At 42.6% G+C, this 20,462-nt stretch overlaps 1 protein-coding gene across 3 annotated transcripts in view; it reads left to right on the plus strand.

Moving 5' to 3' along the window:
- fgf13a (fibroblast growth factor 13a) overlaps positions 1 to 20,462 on the plus strand; it is a 54,088-nt gene that overhangs the window by 7,680 nt on the left and 25,946 nt on the right. The window contains exon 1 of one of the 3 annotated variants that reach the window (XM_071917088.2): positions 14,684 to 14,714. The exons of 1 other annotated variant lie outside the window; for it this stretch is intronic. In XM_071917088.2, coding sequence (XP_071773189.1) covers positions 14,684 to 14,714 — 31 coding nt within the window. Of the gene's footprint in view, positions 1 to 14,683; positions 14,715 to 17,372; positions 17,689 to 20,462 lie in introns of those variants that run through there. One more of the 3 variants, XM_071917087.2, reaches the window with a different exon arrangement.

Consider the following 20,462-nt stretch of genomic DNA (forward strand, 5'->3'; position numbering starts at 1 on the left):
TAGCCACCCTTTGTCTTGATGGAAAGGCAAAGGCTTTGGGTAGAAATTCATACATAGGCATCAACTTCACTATTTATATTTGGCTAAAGAACAAATTTCAAGCATTTAAGCATAAGCCTTTAGATCAAACTGACTTTAAGATAATGAAAAACATAATACATTCAAACAGGTGTGTCCAAACCTTTGACTGGTAGTGTATATGTGACCAAACACATTCTTATCTATACCATGTGTAAAATAATGATTGAGTGTTCTAAATCCATAAAGAAAAAAACCCTAAACGGTGGGACCGTGACATTAAACACGTAGCAGTGTGACTATTTAAGACCTTAAATGTTCCTAATTTCTAAGCAGGGGACAGCAGAACTGTCTAAGCAGCACGTCAGGCGGAGACCCAGAGAGAAACAGTTTGGCTCTGACACACACAGACAGTTGCAGGGTCATCTTAGGTGCTGGTGGGGGGTTATGTAAAGCCCTGGCATGTCTCGTCTCAGGGGGCACCAGGCAATGTGCCAGCCTGCCAGCCTGGGCTAATGTTGGCTGGGATTCATACAGACACCCAATTTCTCCCATCAAATCGCCTGCCATGCCCCGAGACAGCTTGGCTGTCCCAGAGAGCCAGACGAAACCCAGATTAAGGACCAGAGAAGTCGTGCTCTCGTCTACATAGAAGGGATATACAGTGATACTGCCAGACCCCATAGAAGAAAAGTTGGTGAGTTCACATCCAGCTAGCTTTGGTCAGGAGTACGGTACAAAAGTAAACTTGAACAACAAATACGTTTAACTCTTAAATACTTTTTCACAAGGGCCAAGCATTACAGATAAGGCAGGGGAGCCACACTTCAATATAGTCTCAGGTATCTTTTAATAAAGCTAGAGCTCAGCATCATTATGTCTCACGTGGGGGATATTATATATAGTTTACAGCACAATGCACAAGAGCAATTTTCCTGTTTCTCTTGATGTAACTGCCCTTTAATGGATGTTGCGTTACAGCCAGACAATTCCACAAAGGCACCGATCAAGAGGGGAATTGTGCTGCCATCTCTGTAGTCGTGTTAAATGCTGTGCCAGCCAGACAGTCTTTCTGTCTTCTCCCCCCCCTCCTTGGTTTATTTTTGTGGGTTGTGCTGGAGATAGATTGTTTGTTTACTTGCTTTGCAATGGTGGTTAAATGTCTGGAAAGTGTCCAGGGTATTCCACAGTTGCCTTAGCCAATTTACTGCCGACTCATTGATCTGTGCGCTGAGCAAATCTCTTCCCCAACTTCGCACCAATAGCTACTGTAAATACAGCTAAAGCACCCAAACTATATTACTATATATTTAATCATGATTGTATTGCAATGGCTGTTTACTTTTGTATTCTGCACTTATGCCCAGAGAGTATCATGTTTCTCCCCTGGAGTTTGCAATGATCTGTTTGGTTAACCCAGCCTCTCTACTGCTCTGTACATTTGAGTGATAATACACACACGACTATTGTGGTGTGTGTGCAGCTGTGTGCATCCATTAGTTCTGTTTGTTTAAAAACTCATCTGACCTCTCACTCACTTTTTTTTTTTTTTTCCCAAAATAAATCCAAGTTTATATTGGAAGAGTGACAGATACATTTCAACCATAGGTTTGACTGAAACAATGTAAACCTTACATGAGAACAAAGTGCAATGATGTAGCACAGTCTTGTCAAACAGCATCTCATTTTCTCTCCATCATCAGGAGCCCAGTGTGAATTTTAGACTCTCAAGGTTACTGTACATGTAGGGCCAGCACAATAGATGAGTGAGACATAAATAATGCATACTGTTAATGAAGAGGTAATTCTTCAACTGTCAAACAGTGCTCCCTCCTGCTTCCCTTTGTTGGCAGTCCAATCCCTTCATCAGCCCCCCCCCCCCCCAACATGCTCTGCTGTGCACCAAGGCGTACAGTGCCACTCCATTACCCTCTGCAGGTGTTTGTCAAATGAGCAATGATGTAAGTAACTCGATTGGCCTGTATGACGTGCCCTTTTTCCCCAGCAACCTCCAGCAGAGTGTCGCGCTCCTGCGCTGCACAGCCTTGTTCCTCTCCATCGCTCTCACCACACACACACACACACACACACACACACACACAAACACACAGCCGGGTTTCTTGCATCAGCATGCAGGGAACAGGAGGCCCGCAAGTCATCATCGTAGACCCAAATCTAATTTTGCAGCAGGCGGGTGAGCGAGCGAACGGGGCGGGCTGGTGCGTTGGAATGAATAAACAACGCGGAGGCAGTGTGTGTGTGTGTGTGTGTGTCTGTGTGTGTCTGTGTGTGTGTCTGTTTGTGTGACTGTGCTGCAGCTCGGCAGACAGGTGCCAGGGAGAGATGGCAGAGCTTTCTCTCTTTCTCTTTTGCATTCTCTTTCTCTCTGTTCCCTCTCTTGTCTCCCGTTCTCTTTCTCTCTCTCACACGCACAAACACACACCTGCATGGCCACACACACACACACACACACACACACACACACACGTACACAACAGCAGCAACACAGGCAGGCTACTTCACTTGCCAAACATATTCCCACTGCTCAGCCAAGCATGCATTCTCCAGCCCAGCCCCCCAGACCCTCTGCCCAATGTGCCCTATCAAACAGTGCCAGCATAGCTTCCTCCTTCCTTGATACCTTCCACACAGCTTTGGCCTAGTAATAGCAGTCAGCTGTCAGATTCCTTTTTTCTCAAAGCCCCATCATACAGCAACCGGCCCCTTATTTTGGGAAAAGTACTGAAAAACAGAGCACATCTATCCTCTTTGTATTAGGAGAATTATCTGGTTGTGCTTGTTCTAAGTCTGTCTGATCTGCAGTTTTGAGCTGTGGGTGTGTGCGTGTGTTTGGGTGTGTGTGTGTGTGTGTGTGTGTGTGTGTGTGTGTGTGTGTCTCTGAGACCTACGGCCTTATGGCAGCCATTAGTGTTAGCTCGCTAATCCAGTGGCTGGACAGATAATTAGACATCGCGCATCACATCAGGCCCTGCCAGCACACATTGGCAGCTGCCTCTCTCTCTCTCTCTCTTTCCCTCTCTCCCTCTCTTTCCCTCTAACTCTCTCTCTCTGTCTCTCTCTCTCTCTCTCTCTCTCTCACACACACACACACTCTCTCTCTCTCTCAAAGAAAGACAACAGAAAAGGAACAGTGAAAAAAAGAAAAATGAAACACAAAAAGCTTAAAAGTGAAAGGTTGAGATTGGACAGATTGTCATAACATGGAGCAAAAGGAACTGGCAACTTAACAATAAATTTAACCACGCACAGAGACAGATTTTACACACAGTTTTAACAGCTGACTTACAGTAAAACCATGAGTGGCTCCCGAGTGTGATGCTGCATGGGTGAAAACGCCATTGCCTCTGCTGTTGGTGTGTGTGAGGAGAATGTCACAGGCCTCAGATGCATGTTCGGTATGATGTAATGGGTAGCAATCAGGCAGACAGGGAGGCAGTCCTTCAGCGGTACTGATGATCACACGTAAACCATCATCACAACAGGCCAATGTCACGCAGCCTCCCACCACTAATCTGGTTCCCTGACTGCCAAAGCATTGGTTAACATGTCCTAATCTCCTCATGTTATCTCCTCAACTGCAAACACACACTTTGACCCTAGATGATGGTGCAGATCACAGGTCATGCCTAGAGATTCAGAAATGGTTCTTTTTCCTGTAGTCTGTGGTACAAATGTGATTCCATATATTGACATAGACTTGTGCTAACTTGTTAAATATGAGTGCAAGTTGTGCCAACTGTTTCTGTAATAGCAGCTGCGTGGGTTGGGGAACTTAGCCTTAGTAATATGATATAGGTCACAGTCATTTGCACTGATCCTCCAATCAGTAGCAGAGGGCTCAGTGCAATCACTCAATCATGTTAAAGCATAACCTCTGACTTAGTGCATGACACGGGGTGTGTGTGGCTCTAGGGCCTAACAGGAGCAGGAGCGGCCTGTGATACCCTTGGGCGGTGTGATAACATTCCCCCTCGGCTCACACTAAGAACACACTAAGCCTCAGTCAGATAGGGAGTTCCACTCATCCACCACTGTCCTCCGCCTGTAATGACTCAATTCAATTCAGTTCAATTGTTTCACTCTCATTATGTGACTTAATTGATGTCTGTGCTTTAACATCAGCCTGTTATTTTTATGCTTGCTATAGCGTGGCAAATATCTACATCTAGATCTGTTGAAGTTGCTAAGCTACTGTAGGATTTTCATGAGGTCCTTGCGTGCATTTCTGAAATGCCTGTGGCAGTAACCTTTGTAAGCCAGCTGATGACCCTCATGTAAGATCACTCTTAACACAACATTGCGGCAAACACTGTTGTAAGAAGGCATAGCAATGGATAGGCCCCATAGGTGATGACATGTCTAGAATGAGACCATGGACAGATCGCCATCTCTCAAGATCAGTAAGGTTTCACTACATGCCAATCTTCATCCCAGTCTTAAACTGTAAAAATAAAATGATATGGCAAGAGAGGCAGAGAGATGTAAGAGAAAGGAGGAGCGGCGTCTTTTTCTTTTTTTTCTTCCACACACATACATACAAACAATCTCCTGATAAGCCTGTAAACAGGTGGGACCTCTTTGCAGAGATGAAGGCAGAACCGCTTCAGAATCGTATACAGATCTTTTCTCTCACCACTCAACAGGATTGCTGAACACAGCACACACACCACACAGCATGCACCACTATACGGCGGAGGTGGAGTCTGCTGTAGTGCCTTTGGATCTTTTGGGTTCCTCTCCATCCTTTTTGAGGAGATCATAAAGAAAGCAGGACAATAAAAAAAAGATGTGTGTATATTTCACAGGGTTCAGTCCTCTTCAACGGTTCACAAACAAATCAAAGAGAGGCCTAAATGTAAGATGTTAGCACAGTAAAAAAAAAAAAAAAAAAAAATCCTCTGTATTAAAGTCATGGGTAATGTTGGGCACAGGGATTAGATAACATTGTGGTATGACTTAATAGGCTTAATTTTGATTTTACTAGTCCAGTGGTTTTCTATAAATCCAAAGCAGTCTAATCTAAACTGGCCATGTTTTGTGCATAAAGCAGGCCTTATCAATAGTGTATTGCGTGTGTATTGTATGCCCAGTCCAGGCCACAGACAGCCATTGCTGCTTCACTGCTGTGTGTTGGCCCACATTTTATTTCTCTGGGGCGCTTCTCTGGGTTTTCTATCAGCTCTGCACAGCTCCTCCCACCTGTTATTTTCAAAACACTGGTCCACTACCATCCATTGTCATTATGTTTCCATTGATTTCTCTCTGCGCTGGATTCACAAACAAGCATGGGGAATGGAAGTGAAAAGTGGGATACTTTGAGTTGGGTAGGGAACATGACCTATTTACCCACCCACTCCCATCAGTTGAGTCACGTCTCCTGTCGTGTCATTTTCAGCTTAGTCGATCTGTTCCACCAAGCAGGGTGGGCTTTAAAGCCTGCAAAAATAATCCATGCCAATCTGAACCACGGCAATCAACCTAATCACATTGGAATGCTCACTCGCATTAAGATCTTTCTCTAAACATATATAATCATATTATCCTCAACTGCAGTGCCATACAGTAGATTTATAATCCATACATAGCCAGTATGGCCATTCATTACTGTATACACACATAAACAGTAACTGCTGAAGAAGCCTCTTCCACCCCCGGCCTCCCTCTGTCTCTGATCTGGAGTCAGGCATCATGGGACAGCTATGTCACCACTGCACCCTATAACACCCAGCCATGGGAACGAGACACCCAACACCCTCCTCAAGGAAATGCATCAGTAGTGAGAGAAATCCAGGGTGCGTGGCCAGACTAAATCGAGTTTCATTACGGGTCACATCCAGTTTGCCGCCCTGCAAATTAGACCTCATTGCAAAACATTCACAGTTATTGGAGCACAGACTGGGGATGTGATCTGGGTTATTTTGAGGTCACTGACCTGGTTGATGGCTAAGATTAGTGCCTAGTATAACTACATGCATGCAAGACGACAGACACTGATATGGGAGTCAGTGTTTCTTCCCACCAAGAAAGCACAATATTTGTCTATCATTTGAAATGTTTTCCCCTCCATTAGGACCTTGTTCTTGTTAGGTATTGAATAGTTTCAAGAATAGCATTGTTTGTTCCTTTTGTTTGTCCTTCATCCTAGTTCGGAAAAGTTTCCATCTTTAATGATTATGGTGTCATAAATTAGCAAGTCCTAAAGAAAGATACAGCCATGAACTTGTGTTCTTGTGTCAGTCTCAAAGCTTTCCTTTGTGTCCATCACACAGTTTAAACCAGTTGGTGTCTGGGACGATGCCTATAATCTCACTCCATTCCCTTCCTTGATGTGTCATACTGGGAGGGATATGTAGGGCGGCATCACTTCACATATTGTGCGACCAAGACTGATCCTGCTAGATGGGGTAAAATTAGCATGGAGTTATTAATACAAACTTTCTGTTCAGAAAGCCAGAGCTTCATTATTTTGGCAGTAGCAACCTTCCTTGATTCTGATAGATTTCTCTTTGATACCAGATGTGCTGTTTCACTGCGATGACAGCCGATTGCCTGGGTGTGTTCTGGTTAATGGAGAAGGAATAACTTGAAAGAGAATAAAGGTGATTTTCTTGTGACTTATGGTCTTTCATCTCCTAAATGCTGTCTCTGTAGCTTCCCTGTGATGGATATTGCCAAGGGGCTTTCATTGACTCACCAGCTATGACTCACATGTGACTGTTCAGTCATCCATTTTGGCAAGGGAGCGTCTCCCGCACTTGATTTTCTCCTCCGGCTACCTCCTGTTCTGGCACTGGCAATGACAGAGGCATGGATGTTGTTCTGATAACATTTATTTAGAGATTCGTTATCATCTTTGGCAGGCTTGCTGCCTATGTGTGTGTGTGTGTATGTGTGTGTCTGTGTGTGCATTTATGTGTATTATGTATACTTTTATTTGTGTGCAAGAGGGGGTCGGGAAGGTATACGTTTGTTTTGTGTGTGTGTGTGTTTAATATAGAGTGTAATATAGTGTATATGCGCATATGTCATACTGTGTGATCTTTTCTTCCACTTGCTTGTCCTCAGTTGACTGATGATGATGATGGAAAAGTAATGTAATCAGAGACTGTGTGCAGTGGCTAACCTAGAAACAGGCGTCATGTGCACCAACCTGATTCTGGAGTGCCAGTATTATGTTATTTTAGCCCCAGAAGTTGCTCTGAACTTGGTCCTCTGGCTTCTGTACAACACCTACCACACTAAACTACTTTCCATAGAATCAGAGCTGAATCTTTTTTAAAGAATGGACCTTATAATGTAGGCTGCCTTTAGTTCTCTAAGATTCGCTCTCCACCCCCCCGAAAACATTTAATGTTGTGCTTTTTAATGTGTTATTTACGCTCCCTGTGACCCCCTACACAGCTGTCAGTCACAGGGGCTTTTAGTCACCTTCGTCCTCCTTACAGCAACGGTCACATTGGCTATGGTTTACCCACAGTCCCCCTGGGGGAACTGGGAGCTGGCGGGGGTCACTGAATTGGCACAGACACATACACACGCGTCACACAAACACATGCGTCTACATACACACACACACACAGACGCACACGTCTCCATTTCAATTTCCATTAGTGACTTACACCAACAAAACCATAGTTCACTGACATCATCTCATGAATGTTTCATAACCGATACTGAGCGTTAAATAAAGCTGCCTCGTTTTCAGTCTTCTGCTCGGGGCACCTGAGGGACACAGAGGACATGCCACACTTTGTTAATCAGCCTTTTTTATCAGTGACAATGAGCTGTAGGTCTTCTAGGTCTGCGGCCTGGAGCTTTTAAGTAAAGTGTCCCCCACCACCGCCGTCTTTGTCTGGAGTGAAGGCACAGAAGGGGCGAAGTGTGTCAGGGGCATCTGTTTAGAGGAAGGGAGAAATGGGGAGCGTCCGTGTCCTGTAGTTTTACACTCTTGTGTCAGAGTAATGAGAGCACATCGCCGGTACAGCATTAGTCATTCCGAGCAGGCTGCTCTCCGAGCCCGAGCCATTTCACACACCGTTTGGTCTCTCTGATTGAGATTTCTTCACGTCATTACAGCCTAGGCACTCACCATACACGCGCACACACACACACACACACACACATCCGCAGACACCAAGAGAGCCATTGCGTGTGGAAGCTTACAGTATGCTTCCTGGCTAAATAATGTACTTAACATGCAATTTAATGAAGAAGTGATAAGCTTATGGAGACAAATATAATCTTAGTTACTCGGTTTGTGGGATTCATTCAATGTTGTTAAAGATGGGTAATTTTCCCAAGGAAGAGCTCATTTTTAAACAGAGGCATGTATATTGTTGTTTCCTAATTGATCATACAAGCTGAATAAGTTTCTTACCTTATAAGTCCTTTGTAAATTCCATTTTCACAATTGTCTTTGGTGTTGCATTTTTTAAACACATCCAGCTCAAATTGTACTTGAAGTAACTTTCATTTTTATGGCTAATAGGTTGCAGATATAGTTCAACTTATAATGACCCCCTCATTTGAATGTCAGGTAGTTGTTGCTTATTAAATTCCCAGGGAGAATTTAGTTTGCTCGCCCACCAGTAGAACAATCAAGCAAGTATGGAGCACTCAAAAATCACAAAGATGTACTAATATACTCTCTTCACCTTTTGACATCATCCATCTAACTCTAATAATCTTTCTTCCGCCTCATGAGTCTGGCATTTAGGGCATTTAGGGCTGTGAAGGTGCAGATTGCAAATAAATATGTCACGGTTAAAAATTATTCAGCAGTGCTTCTCTTCAACAGTGACCATTTGTATCAGTTAAGCAAACAGTTACAGTGTCTCTGGCACTCTCAGCTCAATGCCTGGAGTTGTTTCGGCACAATGTTTCAGTGCCATAATTAGCTTCCATTGACGTATGAAGTAGACTTCTGTTACTCTTGCCTGGGTGACAAAAAGATCTGCAATTATTCTCTCTGCCTGAGCGAGAAACTATGCCAAAGTGTTGATCAGTAGAACGACTTTGAAGGCTGTAGAAATCTGCTATACAAAAGGTGAGAGGTTGGATAGAAGCTGCCAGACATTCTATCTGCTCCACTTAGTTTCAGTGTTTTTAAGTGCGATGGAGATAGAATTGTGTGGCGGTTTAATGAGGAAGCGACTGGCACGCAGTTCAGATGGTGTCTGATTAATGTTGTACTGACGTGTCAAAGCATATCAGTTTTTGTTATATTCACTGTATCTTAAAACTGGCAAACCTGCGCTGCCAATAAATGAAAATTACGAAGTTTACACTTTGTGGCGCTTCAGACACAAGCACTTTTTGTGATAAAGCAGCGCAGTTGGTGGACAGTGGAGTTGATATCTGGGATTTCCATATGGAAAATGTCTGTTGTGACATGCAACTGCTCCTCAGTGCTGGTTCTTTCCCGCGGATGTTGGTCTCTAATGTGGAGCTTGTTTTGGTTCTGCTGTTGGAATGAACCCACTGGGAGAGATAATAGCAGTCACGTCTCCCAGTCCAAGTCCCTGAGCTCCTTGCTCTCATTTGGTGAACGCAGTCCTCCGGATCCAGAGAGGGCAGGATAGAGCGCACAGCCGTGGCGATGGCTCTGCTAGTCAGCCATGACTGCACACTAGCCCCCCTCCTGTACTGGAACCTTGAGTGGCTGAGGGTCTCTTCTTCTATCATACCCAACCCCCATTCTCAGCGCACAATCTCCCTCCCTTTCTCTCTCTCTAACACACACACCCTCTTACGTATGTGCAGTCTCCATGGCAACGCGTGGTATCACCATGGCACTGGTGGTCTTAGCATGCTGCAGGCTGCTGTTGTAGTGGATTTACTGTACCAGTGCATGCACAAAGCACAGGCAGCCAGCAGTGCGCTGCCAAGTGGCTGAATGGTTTAAGCAGAAACCCATTTCAGCTTATCAGAGATCATTCCTTTTTTCCTTGTGAATATTTTACTTTATCCTCTCCACCAATGCCAGGAAGTTACGCTAAAATGCCTGCTCTTGCAGTTTGCAATGTTAAGGCATTAATTTATTAAATATCTCGATATAATCAGTGTCACAATCCAAGTATGAAACTTTGCCCTCTATTAAGAACCATGAGCAAGGTTAACCTCCCCATTTATTCAATGCTTGCCCTTGGAGACCACCTCTCTGTCTGAATTTAGAAATTCATTAAACCGTGGGGTGTTATCACGACAGCCTCGGGTTATTAATAAAAAGGAGACAGCTTTAATTGTTTGGTTATATCGAATAATACAAAGGTCAACATGGTGCTCAACCTTGGTAGCACACACATGCCCATCTTCCCCCTGCTGCTCTCTAGTGGCCAGTGATAGTAAGAGCAGCAGGGTGCTGGGACCCTTTGGGGCTGTGTGATGTCATGCGAGGTGTGTGTGTGTGCAGGCTGAATGGTGCTCCTGGTAAAGCCATGTTCACAGTTTGAGCAGCTTACCATGAAGGGAAGTGTAAATGCCATGTGTGGGCCTTTTGGCAGCAGTATGTGCAATACTGCTGCTGTTTCTGCCTGTTTCACAGTTCTGGCTCTTAGTCACAGCTTGTAGCACTAAGTTCTGTATTATACAGAACTTAATATATAATAGTGTGTCCATGTGTAATGATCTATACTGTGACACATCTAAACTCACACTGCTTAAACATACGTTTAATTGTATTGCAAAACCTAATTATTTAGTGCAGGTGTTGTACATTTGGGAATTCTTAGAGTAATATGTCTGTGAATACCATGAAGGCACTATAATGGTAGCAGTCATCATGTAAACGTATGCATTTGGCTATTTTTAGTTTTTTCTCCTCATTTCTGTGTGTGTGTGTGCGTGTGTGTGTGTGTGTGTGTGTGTGTGTATGTGAGTACGGTATAGTGAAGGTGCCCCTGGGAGGCCACAGTAGACAGGCATTCTGGGGCACTACAGTAATTAATGTACCCATGGCACATTGCTACACAAGCAACCAAAGCGCACACGTGCACGCGCACACACACACACACACACACACACACACACACACACACTGTACAGAGACACAGGAGTAGTCTCTCTCTCTCTCTCTCTCTCTCTCTGTCTCTCTCTCCCCTCTCTCTCTGCCTTGTCTTTCTTATTTATCTACCCTCTAGGCCTCCTTGTCTATTTACAATATGCTTCTCTCCTTTTCTTATCTTCCCAATTCCATTCGTGTCAGTGTATGTTTTTCTCATTTTCCATTCCCCATCATAGCAGCAGCCAAGCATGCAGAAAAGCACCAACAGGAGGATAGACATTATCTGGGCTTGTACACACTTGCACTTTCTTTACTATCATCTTAGGTGTTTGATTAGTGTTGCTGTTGTACAATGCAGCCCTCCTCTCATCTGCTCCCTCTCTCCTCCCAGTTGTCGGTGATAAAGCCAGCCATCATCCTGTAGAGCCACACTGTCTGTTGAGTGATGGCCCAGGCTTATCAGTGGCGGGGGTGGGACTGAGGCTACTGAGGCAGAACCTGGGCTCTGCCTGTTGTTACAGTGTAGAGATCTGTCCGTCAGTATTATCCCAGGGAAGGATTAGAGATGATGGACAGTACCAGGCAGGGATACATGCAGTAGTGTAATTCAGGGTATACACATGTATGTGCGCCTGTTTCAGATGGTAAAATAAAATATATTGGTGGGTGGGATCAGAGTATTTCTACCTTCTAGTCACATTATAGCAACAACTACGTCTACATCACTGCATAAAAGGTTTGATTTTACAGGATACTGCATGAAGAGAGGACAGTGGCTTTTCTTCTTTTATAGATATACGGCCCACAGGATAAACAGTAACATTGGGTGTCCACTCAAGAAGGGGAGACCGGGAATGGTTGTAACACTTTTGGTTCCAGCATCTATAACTCAGTGGTTGTTTGTGCTCTCAAACTTTGATGTAATCTACCCCTTTAAACATCTACTACACAAATGTAATGAAATAAGACCGCACACTGTGAAATGAAAAAAAAAAAAAAAGACAACTGACAGAGAGTGTTTTCTGACAGAAAGTTTTTCTTAAATTTTAAAATGGCCCTTTCGTAACTTTTTCAATGTTTTCAAAACTAGTTTTGTTATCATCACGAAAGCACTTTGAGTGAAGTGTTACAACCATTCCGCTGTAGCCAACTGTTTTAGCATGCAGTTTTGAAGTTAGCATGAATTTAAAGTATCAGATTTAACTGGAGAGATTACTGATGTTATGTAAGCTAAACCATTTTGTCTACAACACCAAGAGTGCTAATCAAATATAAACTCCCTCAGAAATGTTTCTTTCTCATCTGAATATCATTTGGTGTAAAATCCTCAGTGTTGCACACGGCTCCATGGAACTTTTCCTGTGAGCTCAAGAAGGAAGTGGGTGTGCACAATATTGACAATAACAACGCTCGTTCCTGAGTGATCAAACAGAGACGGAGTTACGACCCTCTGTGTTACAACCGTCCCTGGTCACCTTTATTATTAGATTCTGCACAGATTTTATTTGTCCTGCGGGTTTTGTTAGTGTCATAAATGTTATGCTTTGCTTTATGGCATGTTGGGGGTAAATTATATACTCTTAACAAAATGGGTTCTATTGAGTACAAGAAAGAGGTTATTTTAAGTTGCACAAAGCAGAACCATTTTGGTGTGATAAAGTGTCATAAAGATAAGCTGTAATATCAGAAATTTTTCAAAAACTTTACTCTGATTTTCCTGTTTTTGTTTTGTTTAATGAATACAGCAAATAAATAGCTAAAAAAAACAAGTCAGTTTGGTTATCACTGGTTGCCGTTTTCTTCAAAAAGAAATATACAATGGGTAGTTTCAGCCAAGTAATCTGATTGGTTAAATACATCTTCCAATCTAATAATTCCCTTAAAGCTCTGCTAGGATTTATTGGTTGCTATGTCATCTTTCGTAGTAACCAGGGAGCTAATTAGTGATCTTGTTTGTTCTCTCCTGGTTTTTATTCTTATGTAGGCCTATGTACATGACTTTGACAAAACTTTTCAGTCTGTGCCCTTGTGTTGGTAACTAGCCCTTGAGTATGTTCTTTGCAGCGGTTATGGGTATTTATGGGTGCTGCTGACTGTTGCATTACCGTTTTACTCATCATCAGTAAAGAATGACCCCTCGGGTATTATTGCTGTATTGTGAAGTTCAAGTGTTTCTTCGAATAGTCATAATTCTATAAAGCACAGTTCAATCCTCAAAGGACCTTTGGTGAACCATCTGTCTTTTTTTAGAGTGTGTGGGGTTAAAGGTTAGATTGTTTTCCATGGAGCAATCCTATCTATTTCATTACGGAGCACCATCTATGGAGAACGCATCGATGACAGGAAAGGGGAAAACAAGTGCTTTCCTCTATATAGTTTGCTATATGTAATTCAACCCACATCCCTTATAGATCAATACACCAGCATATTGATCCATGAACATATTATATCCCTATCTGATGTTTCTGACCTTCAGTACATGGACACAATAATAGATGACCCTCTGATAAGGGCAGAAAAATACTTGCTTCAGCGCAGTTCACTGCTCTTTTTATCAGAGGTCAGCTTCTTGTGTGATTACTCAACCTGCAATGAAATATTTTGTTTGTTGCAGTGGTGACATTCACTTGATTAGTGATGTGTTGTTTCACTGTAAGGGGGTTAGGAAGTCGTAGATATAGTTTATATAGGTGCGACCATTGTACACTCTCTTCCAGGTTGATATACTGCTTTCTATAGCTGGTCCACTTGCGCCATCTAGCGTTCAAAAGTGTGCACTTGATTACTTGAGGCTCAGGCACCAGAGTGCACTAACCCTCAGGAACACTTAAGACTCCCAATATCTCACACATCATTAAACACATCAATAAACACGTTCTTTTCACTTAGGCCTGTCTGTGCTAACTTCTATAATAGCAATACATCACACTGTAGGCTATATTTGTCTTACATAGGACTGTAGTTTGTGTTAATATTTACAGGACAAACAGCTTTGTGTACAGTATGTCAATGCTGTATAGAAAGTAATCTGTGCAATTATGTTGATAAATAATCCCATGGCATATTGGGTCAAGCTCAATATTAGTTGGGCAGTTTGTATAAAACACCACTACAGTTTCAGAGAACAGAAAATCTTCTTTGTAAAAACGCTTAGCCTAATGCATATTGTCGTCTCAGTTGATTGTACATCGATATTTTTTTTCAGTCGAAAGAGGAAAGGCCCGCATAACCGGTTTAGCCAACGCATTATCGGATCATTTTACATCATTTTTTGTAATATGAGAGCAAAGTCTTCTCAGCCCAAGAAGGAAGTACAATCACAGCCTGCATTTTCTATCACTTTTCTTCATTCTGGCCCGCCGGCCGCAGCAGTATAGTGAACACACGCCCGTGTTTGCCGGATCAACAAGACCTCTAAATGAATGTTTAATGAGCATTTTAGAAGTCATAATGGCATGTCGCTAATGTCCTTTAATGATCTTCCTGTTGATGGCCCCGCCTCGATGCTTTCTCTTCTACTACGCCTCTGACAGTTCTTTGACAATGGTTTGAACTTTGTTGAATGTAGACTTCTCGCTTTCACTTCACTACCCAAGGACCGCACGTATCCAAGTCACTGCTTTGGCATCGGCATAGACAATCATGACTTTTCCCTTGAGAAAATCTGTATCAGGTAAGGCGGCTGTCGTTTTATTTTAGAATGTCTGCTGTACTTATTTTGTATTTTTCTTTAATGTTTCAGTATTATTGTGTTACAGTGGACTTTTTTTCCAAGTTATCTTACTTAAAATAGTTTCTGTAGTTGTGCTTATTTATTCTATTTCCATCCTCAGAGGTTGTGATTTTGCTTGGCATTAGTCTTGCAGTAGTTGACTGTCTTGGAGCTGTCCGTGGTGCTGAAGTGGCGATGCCTTCAGCGATAACAGTTTCAGCACCTCGTCCGATGCAGCAGCTCTGCTCTGGAGTTTGATGCTGTTTGGTTGCAGCTTTTTCGACATTGTTTCAGAACACAGGTTGGAGCTTTACATTATAGTTGTTTGTAATGCTTAGATTTAAAATGTTGTATATATATATATTTTTTTTTATTCGCTAGAGGACGGACTGAATTTAACCGACTCTTCATTTTAAGAGATGTTAATATTGTTCGTAATGTGTTTGATAGTTGGAGGGTGTGCTACTGGCATCTAATATAAATCATAAGAAACAGAAAATCTATACGGCAGTTTTAGTGGAGGACTGTAGATGGCACCATTGGGGAGGCTGTAACTGCTCGCTTCATGATCGCTGGACTGTGGAAGAGGATGACAGTCAGTTCAGTGTCAGAACGTGACATTTGGTCTGGGATTTAGCGTTATGTTACTCCTATGGATGTAGTAAATGGTAAATCCAACTTAACCTAGTTTTACCCGCATTTTCAGTTGACATTTTCTACAATGTAAATTCATAGTATGCATTATAGTAAGTAGGGAGTGATGCAGGTTATATGAGTATTTAAGGGGGAAATGCATACATTGATGTTTTTACTGAGAATACAGCTACATTGTGTTTATATTGCCGTTTGTGATGCCTTATGATCCCCGACTTGAGGTTAAAGTTTACTTTCCTTTCCATCCCACTACACTACAATTCTGCTTTTTCCACCATAGTCTAGTTGAATGGCTGTATGCGTCTGTCTGGTAACGGGGCAATGAACAAAGTTTTGTTGCGCTTTTTACTGCATGCACCCCCCGTGCGGTTGCAGGCTCATCCCCACCCAACTCTGGAAACAAGAGGATGTGGGTTATCGACCATCAGCTCATATAGCATATTTCCCCTGAAACACAAAAGCCTGGCTTGTTGCTGCTGCTGTTATTGTTGTTGCCCTTGTTTCGGTAGTTTGATGCTATTGATTGCTATATCTTGGCGATCACGTCGTCATTTGCACAAAGCGGGCCTGCAGCTAGAGCAGTCCCACGGAACGATTATACGTTGATTAGCTGTTTAAAAGACGCATAAATGGTTTATAGCCATCTAGGCTAAAATGAGGCTCCACAGGGTTTAAAAGTGAAAGTTTAGTAACGTCTACATCTTAGACTACATCTTCTGGGATATGACAAAGATAAATAATTATCTTGCACATACGGACTTCTATAGTGCATAGTTTGTTGATAATTACAGCTGCTATGCATTGTTTAAATATGTAATAATGTATGCACTGCTTGGTCTAAAACTGGGCTGTATCCAAAAAGATCCTGGGCTATAGGAGAGCTAAAGCAGAGACGTCACGGTGAAATCACGTCTAGTGCTCAGTGGGGTATAGGTCATGTAGTTAAGTTTTTTGTTTTTTTTCTCCTTCTTGTTCTTTCTTTCTCTCTCAGTTCAATTTAATTCAATGTGTGTCTCTCTCTGTTCAATTCAATTCTCTCTCTCTCTCTCTCTCTCTCTCTCTCTCTCTCTCTCTCTCTCTCTCTCCCTCCCTCTCTCTCTCTACGCCCCCTACCCTGGATATGAAATATGAAGAAGCCCAGATGATGGGCTATATGAGAATATTCATTTTCCACAATGTGGTCACTGACTGGGTTAGTGTCACACCGTAGACAGTTAGGATCCAGTCGGCTCCCCTCCCTCCTGCCTGCGCTCCTTCTCCAGCTTCTAGGTGGGATGGGATGCTCTCAGCAGTAAAGCTGAGTCTGTGCTTTGCGCTGGGGTCGGATCCTGCATCTAAAATGAGGCGACTCCTGCTATCACCTTGCGTTGCCTCGCTTCACCAAACGAGAGAAAAACAAGTGGAATCGCCTTAGTAATCGCTCACATCCTCTTCGTTGCCTTTCAGAAACGTGCTTAGTCTTTTTTGCAGCAGCAGCTTCAGTAAAGGATTAGGGGAACCAGATAAAGAGCATTACAAACATTCTCTCGGCGCTTGCAAACAGGTGTTTTTTTTTTATGGCTGCGCATTAAGCTTCATTCACGACTATCTGCCTATACCCGACTCCATGTGCGCGGCCATGTAGCCTAGTTTAGCGGGATGATGCAAAAGCGCTTACAGAGAATGGGTCTGTGCGTATTTGTTGTGATGGCGAGAAAATGACACAATCGGAGGACCATGCAATGTGCTGTGGTGAAACTCTTTGTGCAGCATCAGAGTGGAACGTGTGCCTTTCATTTTTTGTTGAGTGTCACTTTTTCTCGGAGAGACAGCGCACAATTTCCGAATAACGCCCAAAGTCATGAGAAAATGACCCATTTGGACGTCATCTAACTGGCTTTACAGCACTACGGGGACTTTTTTTAATTAACGACTGTAGCAAATTGTGCAAATTCCTCGCTATTTAACGATCTCATTGTAGTTACTGACGACTGTTATCACTGCGCCGGGACATTTTCCTTTAGAATCCAGTTTTCTGGATTCAGGAGGGGTGATTTTTTTTTTTTCTTACAATAGACTGGAAGTTTTTTCCAGCACGCTGTCAAACTGGCCATGGCTGCAGCAATCGCTAGCTCCCTTATTCGGCAGAAAAGGCAGGCGAGGGAGCGGGAGAAGTCCAATGCCTGCCGCTGTGTTAGCAGCCCAAATAAAGCCAAGGGAAGCTGTGAAAAACCCAGTCGACTGAGCGTTTTTTCCCGGGTCAAACTCTTTGGCTCCAAGAAGAGGCGAAGGAGGCGACCAGGTCTGGTGTGCAATTTCTTTAGGCCATCATTATAATGATCACTTATATCCTGTACATGTCTGTTTTCTATTGTGATGTACTATCATGTTTCAAAAAATCATCTAAATAAGGCAAGAAGATTATAGATGTGTTGTATTTGCCTGTAAGATTCAAAAGATTAATGTCTCTGCCAAAGTTGGTTGGAGACAAAGGGGATTCCCCTATTAAGTTTATCCACAGAGAAGTCACCTGGCATTTGAGAAGGTGCTGAGGGACATATTATATTGACGCTTCATTCCTCAAAGTCTCCTTATTCAATTCAAGGTGGACTAGATGCAGAAGTGCTTGCTAAGTAGATTTTGGAAATCACTAAAAACTTAAGTTATTGCTCATTGTTTCAAATTACAATGGACAATAAATTTCAATTCAGTTTCAATTCATCTTAGATTATCTATTTAATTTATCTCAGAATTATTATACACATATGACTTATCTATGTAGAAAAGGCTTTGGCCAATCATCACCCAGAAAACTAAAACCAAAAATCTTTGTAAAACTAATACTTGATTATGCTTATTAGTACAAGATAATAGTCCTGTTATTGCTAGGGTTTACTCTGGATGTAGTATGTATGTACCCTGCTATCAGGGCAGATCATTTAAGTATTGTTGCTTGATGAATCTGACACAAGGGAGAGAAAAGTTATTTAAGATTTAGAGTTTTTCATAGGCAGGCCCCACCTTTTATTTAGAATGTTTTTATGCAGATCTTGAAATTTCTTGACCTAACAATTAGCACAAAAAAAATATTTCAGTGATCATTGCCATTTTTTGTTGTTGTTGTACTTTACCAAACTAATTGATAAAAAAAATTATGACAGATAAGAAGAAATGAGAGGAACCTGGATGCTGAGCTCTAAGTGAACTGATAACTCTAAGTGCTTTATCCCCAGAGAGCTGAGCCCAGTTCCAGGGCGGCCAAGGCTCTTATTAAGATGCAGTTATTAATGCAGTCAGGAGAGCTTCACCCTCCGCAGCCTCCAGCAGCCACTGCCAGACACAAAGCCAGGGCAGAACTGACCACAGCTGTCTGTCTGAGGTCCGAGGCCCGCCTTCTGTCTGCGTCTCATTGATGTTTACAGAGCCGGGTTAACCGGGCTGCAGGTTAATGACGACTGTGGAGGCTTGCTGAGCGTGATTCAGCCCAGTGTTTTCTCCCCTTAATGAGCTTGGCTAATTCCACTCCCATCCACTTCCATCTCGTTTCCAGGCTGTTTTGTAACTCAGCATATTATGCACATGGAGGTTGAGGTGTATATTTATGAAGTGGGGCTTAACCATCCAACAGTTTTGCCTCCCTTCTCACTCCGCTGTCCCATTTCTACCCTGGGGAGGGAGCAACGAGTGCCAAGGAGCAGGAGTGTCTCTGTGTGGCTTACATAACACATGTGGCGCCTCACCAAACACACAACTGACTCCTTTTGGAGACACGGTGGGGAGTGGTCGCTATGTGTAGTTTAGTGCAGGGTAGTGTAATGTCGAGTAGTGTGTGTGTGTGTGTGTGTGTGTGTGTGTGTGTGTGTGTGTGTGTGTGTGTGTGTATACATGCTGCCATGTCTACGCATCTCAAAGCATACGCATGTGTGAAAAGCACCCCACTGTAGATTTGTTGTTTGCTGCACTGCTCTACTTAAAGCTAATTCCTTTGTCCAGTAGAGAGTGGGAAAGAATGAACTCTTTTTGGTCTAAAACTGCAGCAACAGAATCATCACAATACAGTTATAGCATGTGTAAACCTTGAGTGAGTAAACCTTGTGTGCTGCAGAAGTAACCTTAGTGTGGCTAGAAATGACAGTATTGAAAGGTAAGTGAGATGAAAGGATAGATGAAAGGTGTGGTAGACCACAGTAAAGGACACTCCACTTGGGACAGTGAGCAGGGAATGGATAGCACTTAGCACTTACCAGACATTACAGTGATGTGACACGGCCAGGATACCCAGCCACTTCAAAGATATATGCTCTACCACCTGAAACTATTGTCATTTTCACTTGTGAAGTCCAGGTGATTTTTTTTTATTGCCATGTACAGTACTGTAGTTTTTGTCTGTATGATGTTATGGGTTTAAATGATTAGTGACACTCAATTTTCTACTGTGTGTCCATATTTTAAATCATAGGGATATTTGAAGTCCTCATTTCCAAAATGTTATAAATCTTTTTTTGGGAAAAAAAATAATAAAAAAAACACCAATAAAAACCAAGACCAATCATTTAAGTTCCTTGTTCAATAGCTCAAATATAGAGGAACCAGTCTGTATAAGTGTTATCATTTAGTCCTAAGTTATCTACTCACATTTAAATACCACCATCATATTGTGCTATCAATATCTTGTAAGAGTAGGTATCACAATTTTTAACATTTGGATATCTCCTTTTGGATCACATGGCATTTTGCTAGGCTGCACAGCCACACAGCGCGATTTCAGAAAATGAAAGCAGCTTTTAAATGAGATATTTGCTTTTGCTCTCGAGCATCTATGCTGTTAATGCTGTGCGGTCTGGCTGAAGGGTCTGTGGAATAAGCCCAGACTGTCTTTGTAGTCACCTCTGTTCCTGTGAAGAGAAAAGATAGGAGCAGTTTGCCAATGCTCATGAATGTGTTCAGAATGCAGTAACACTGCACAAACTGTAGTTATTTATTTTCTATTTAAATACCATCAACATCAATTTGTCTATCTAATCTTGCACTTCCATTATATATCTAAACAACTTCTGATTTCCATCACTGTTCATT

This window comes from Centroberyx gerrardi, chromosome 16 (genome assembly GCF_048128805.1).
Source record: "Centroberyx gerrardi isolate f3 chromosome 16, fCenGer3.hap1.cur.20231027, whole genome shotgun sequence".
In the NCBI taxonomy this organism is placed as follows: Eukaryota; Metazoa; Chordata; class Actinopteri; order Beryciformes; family Berycidae; genus Centroberyx; species Centroberyx gerrardi.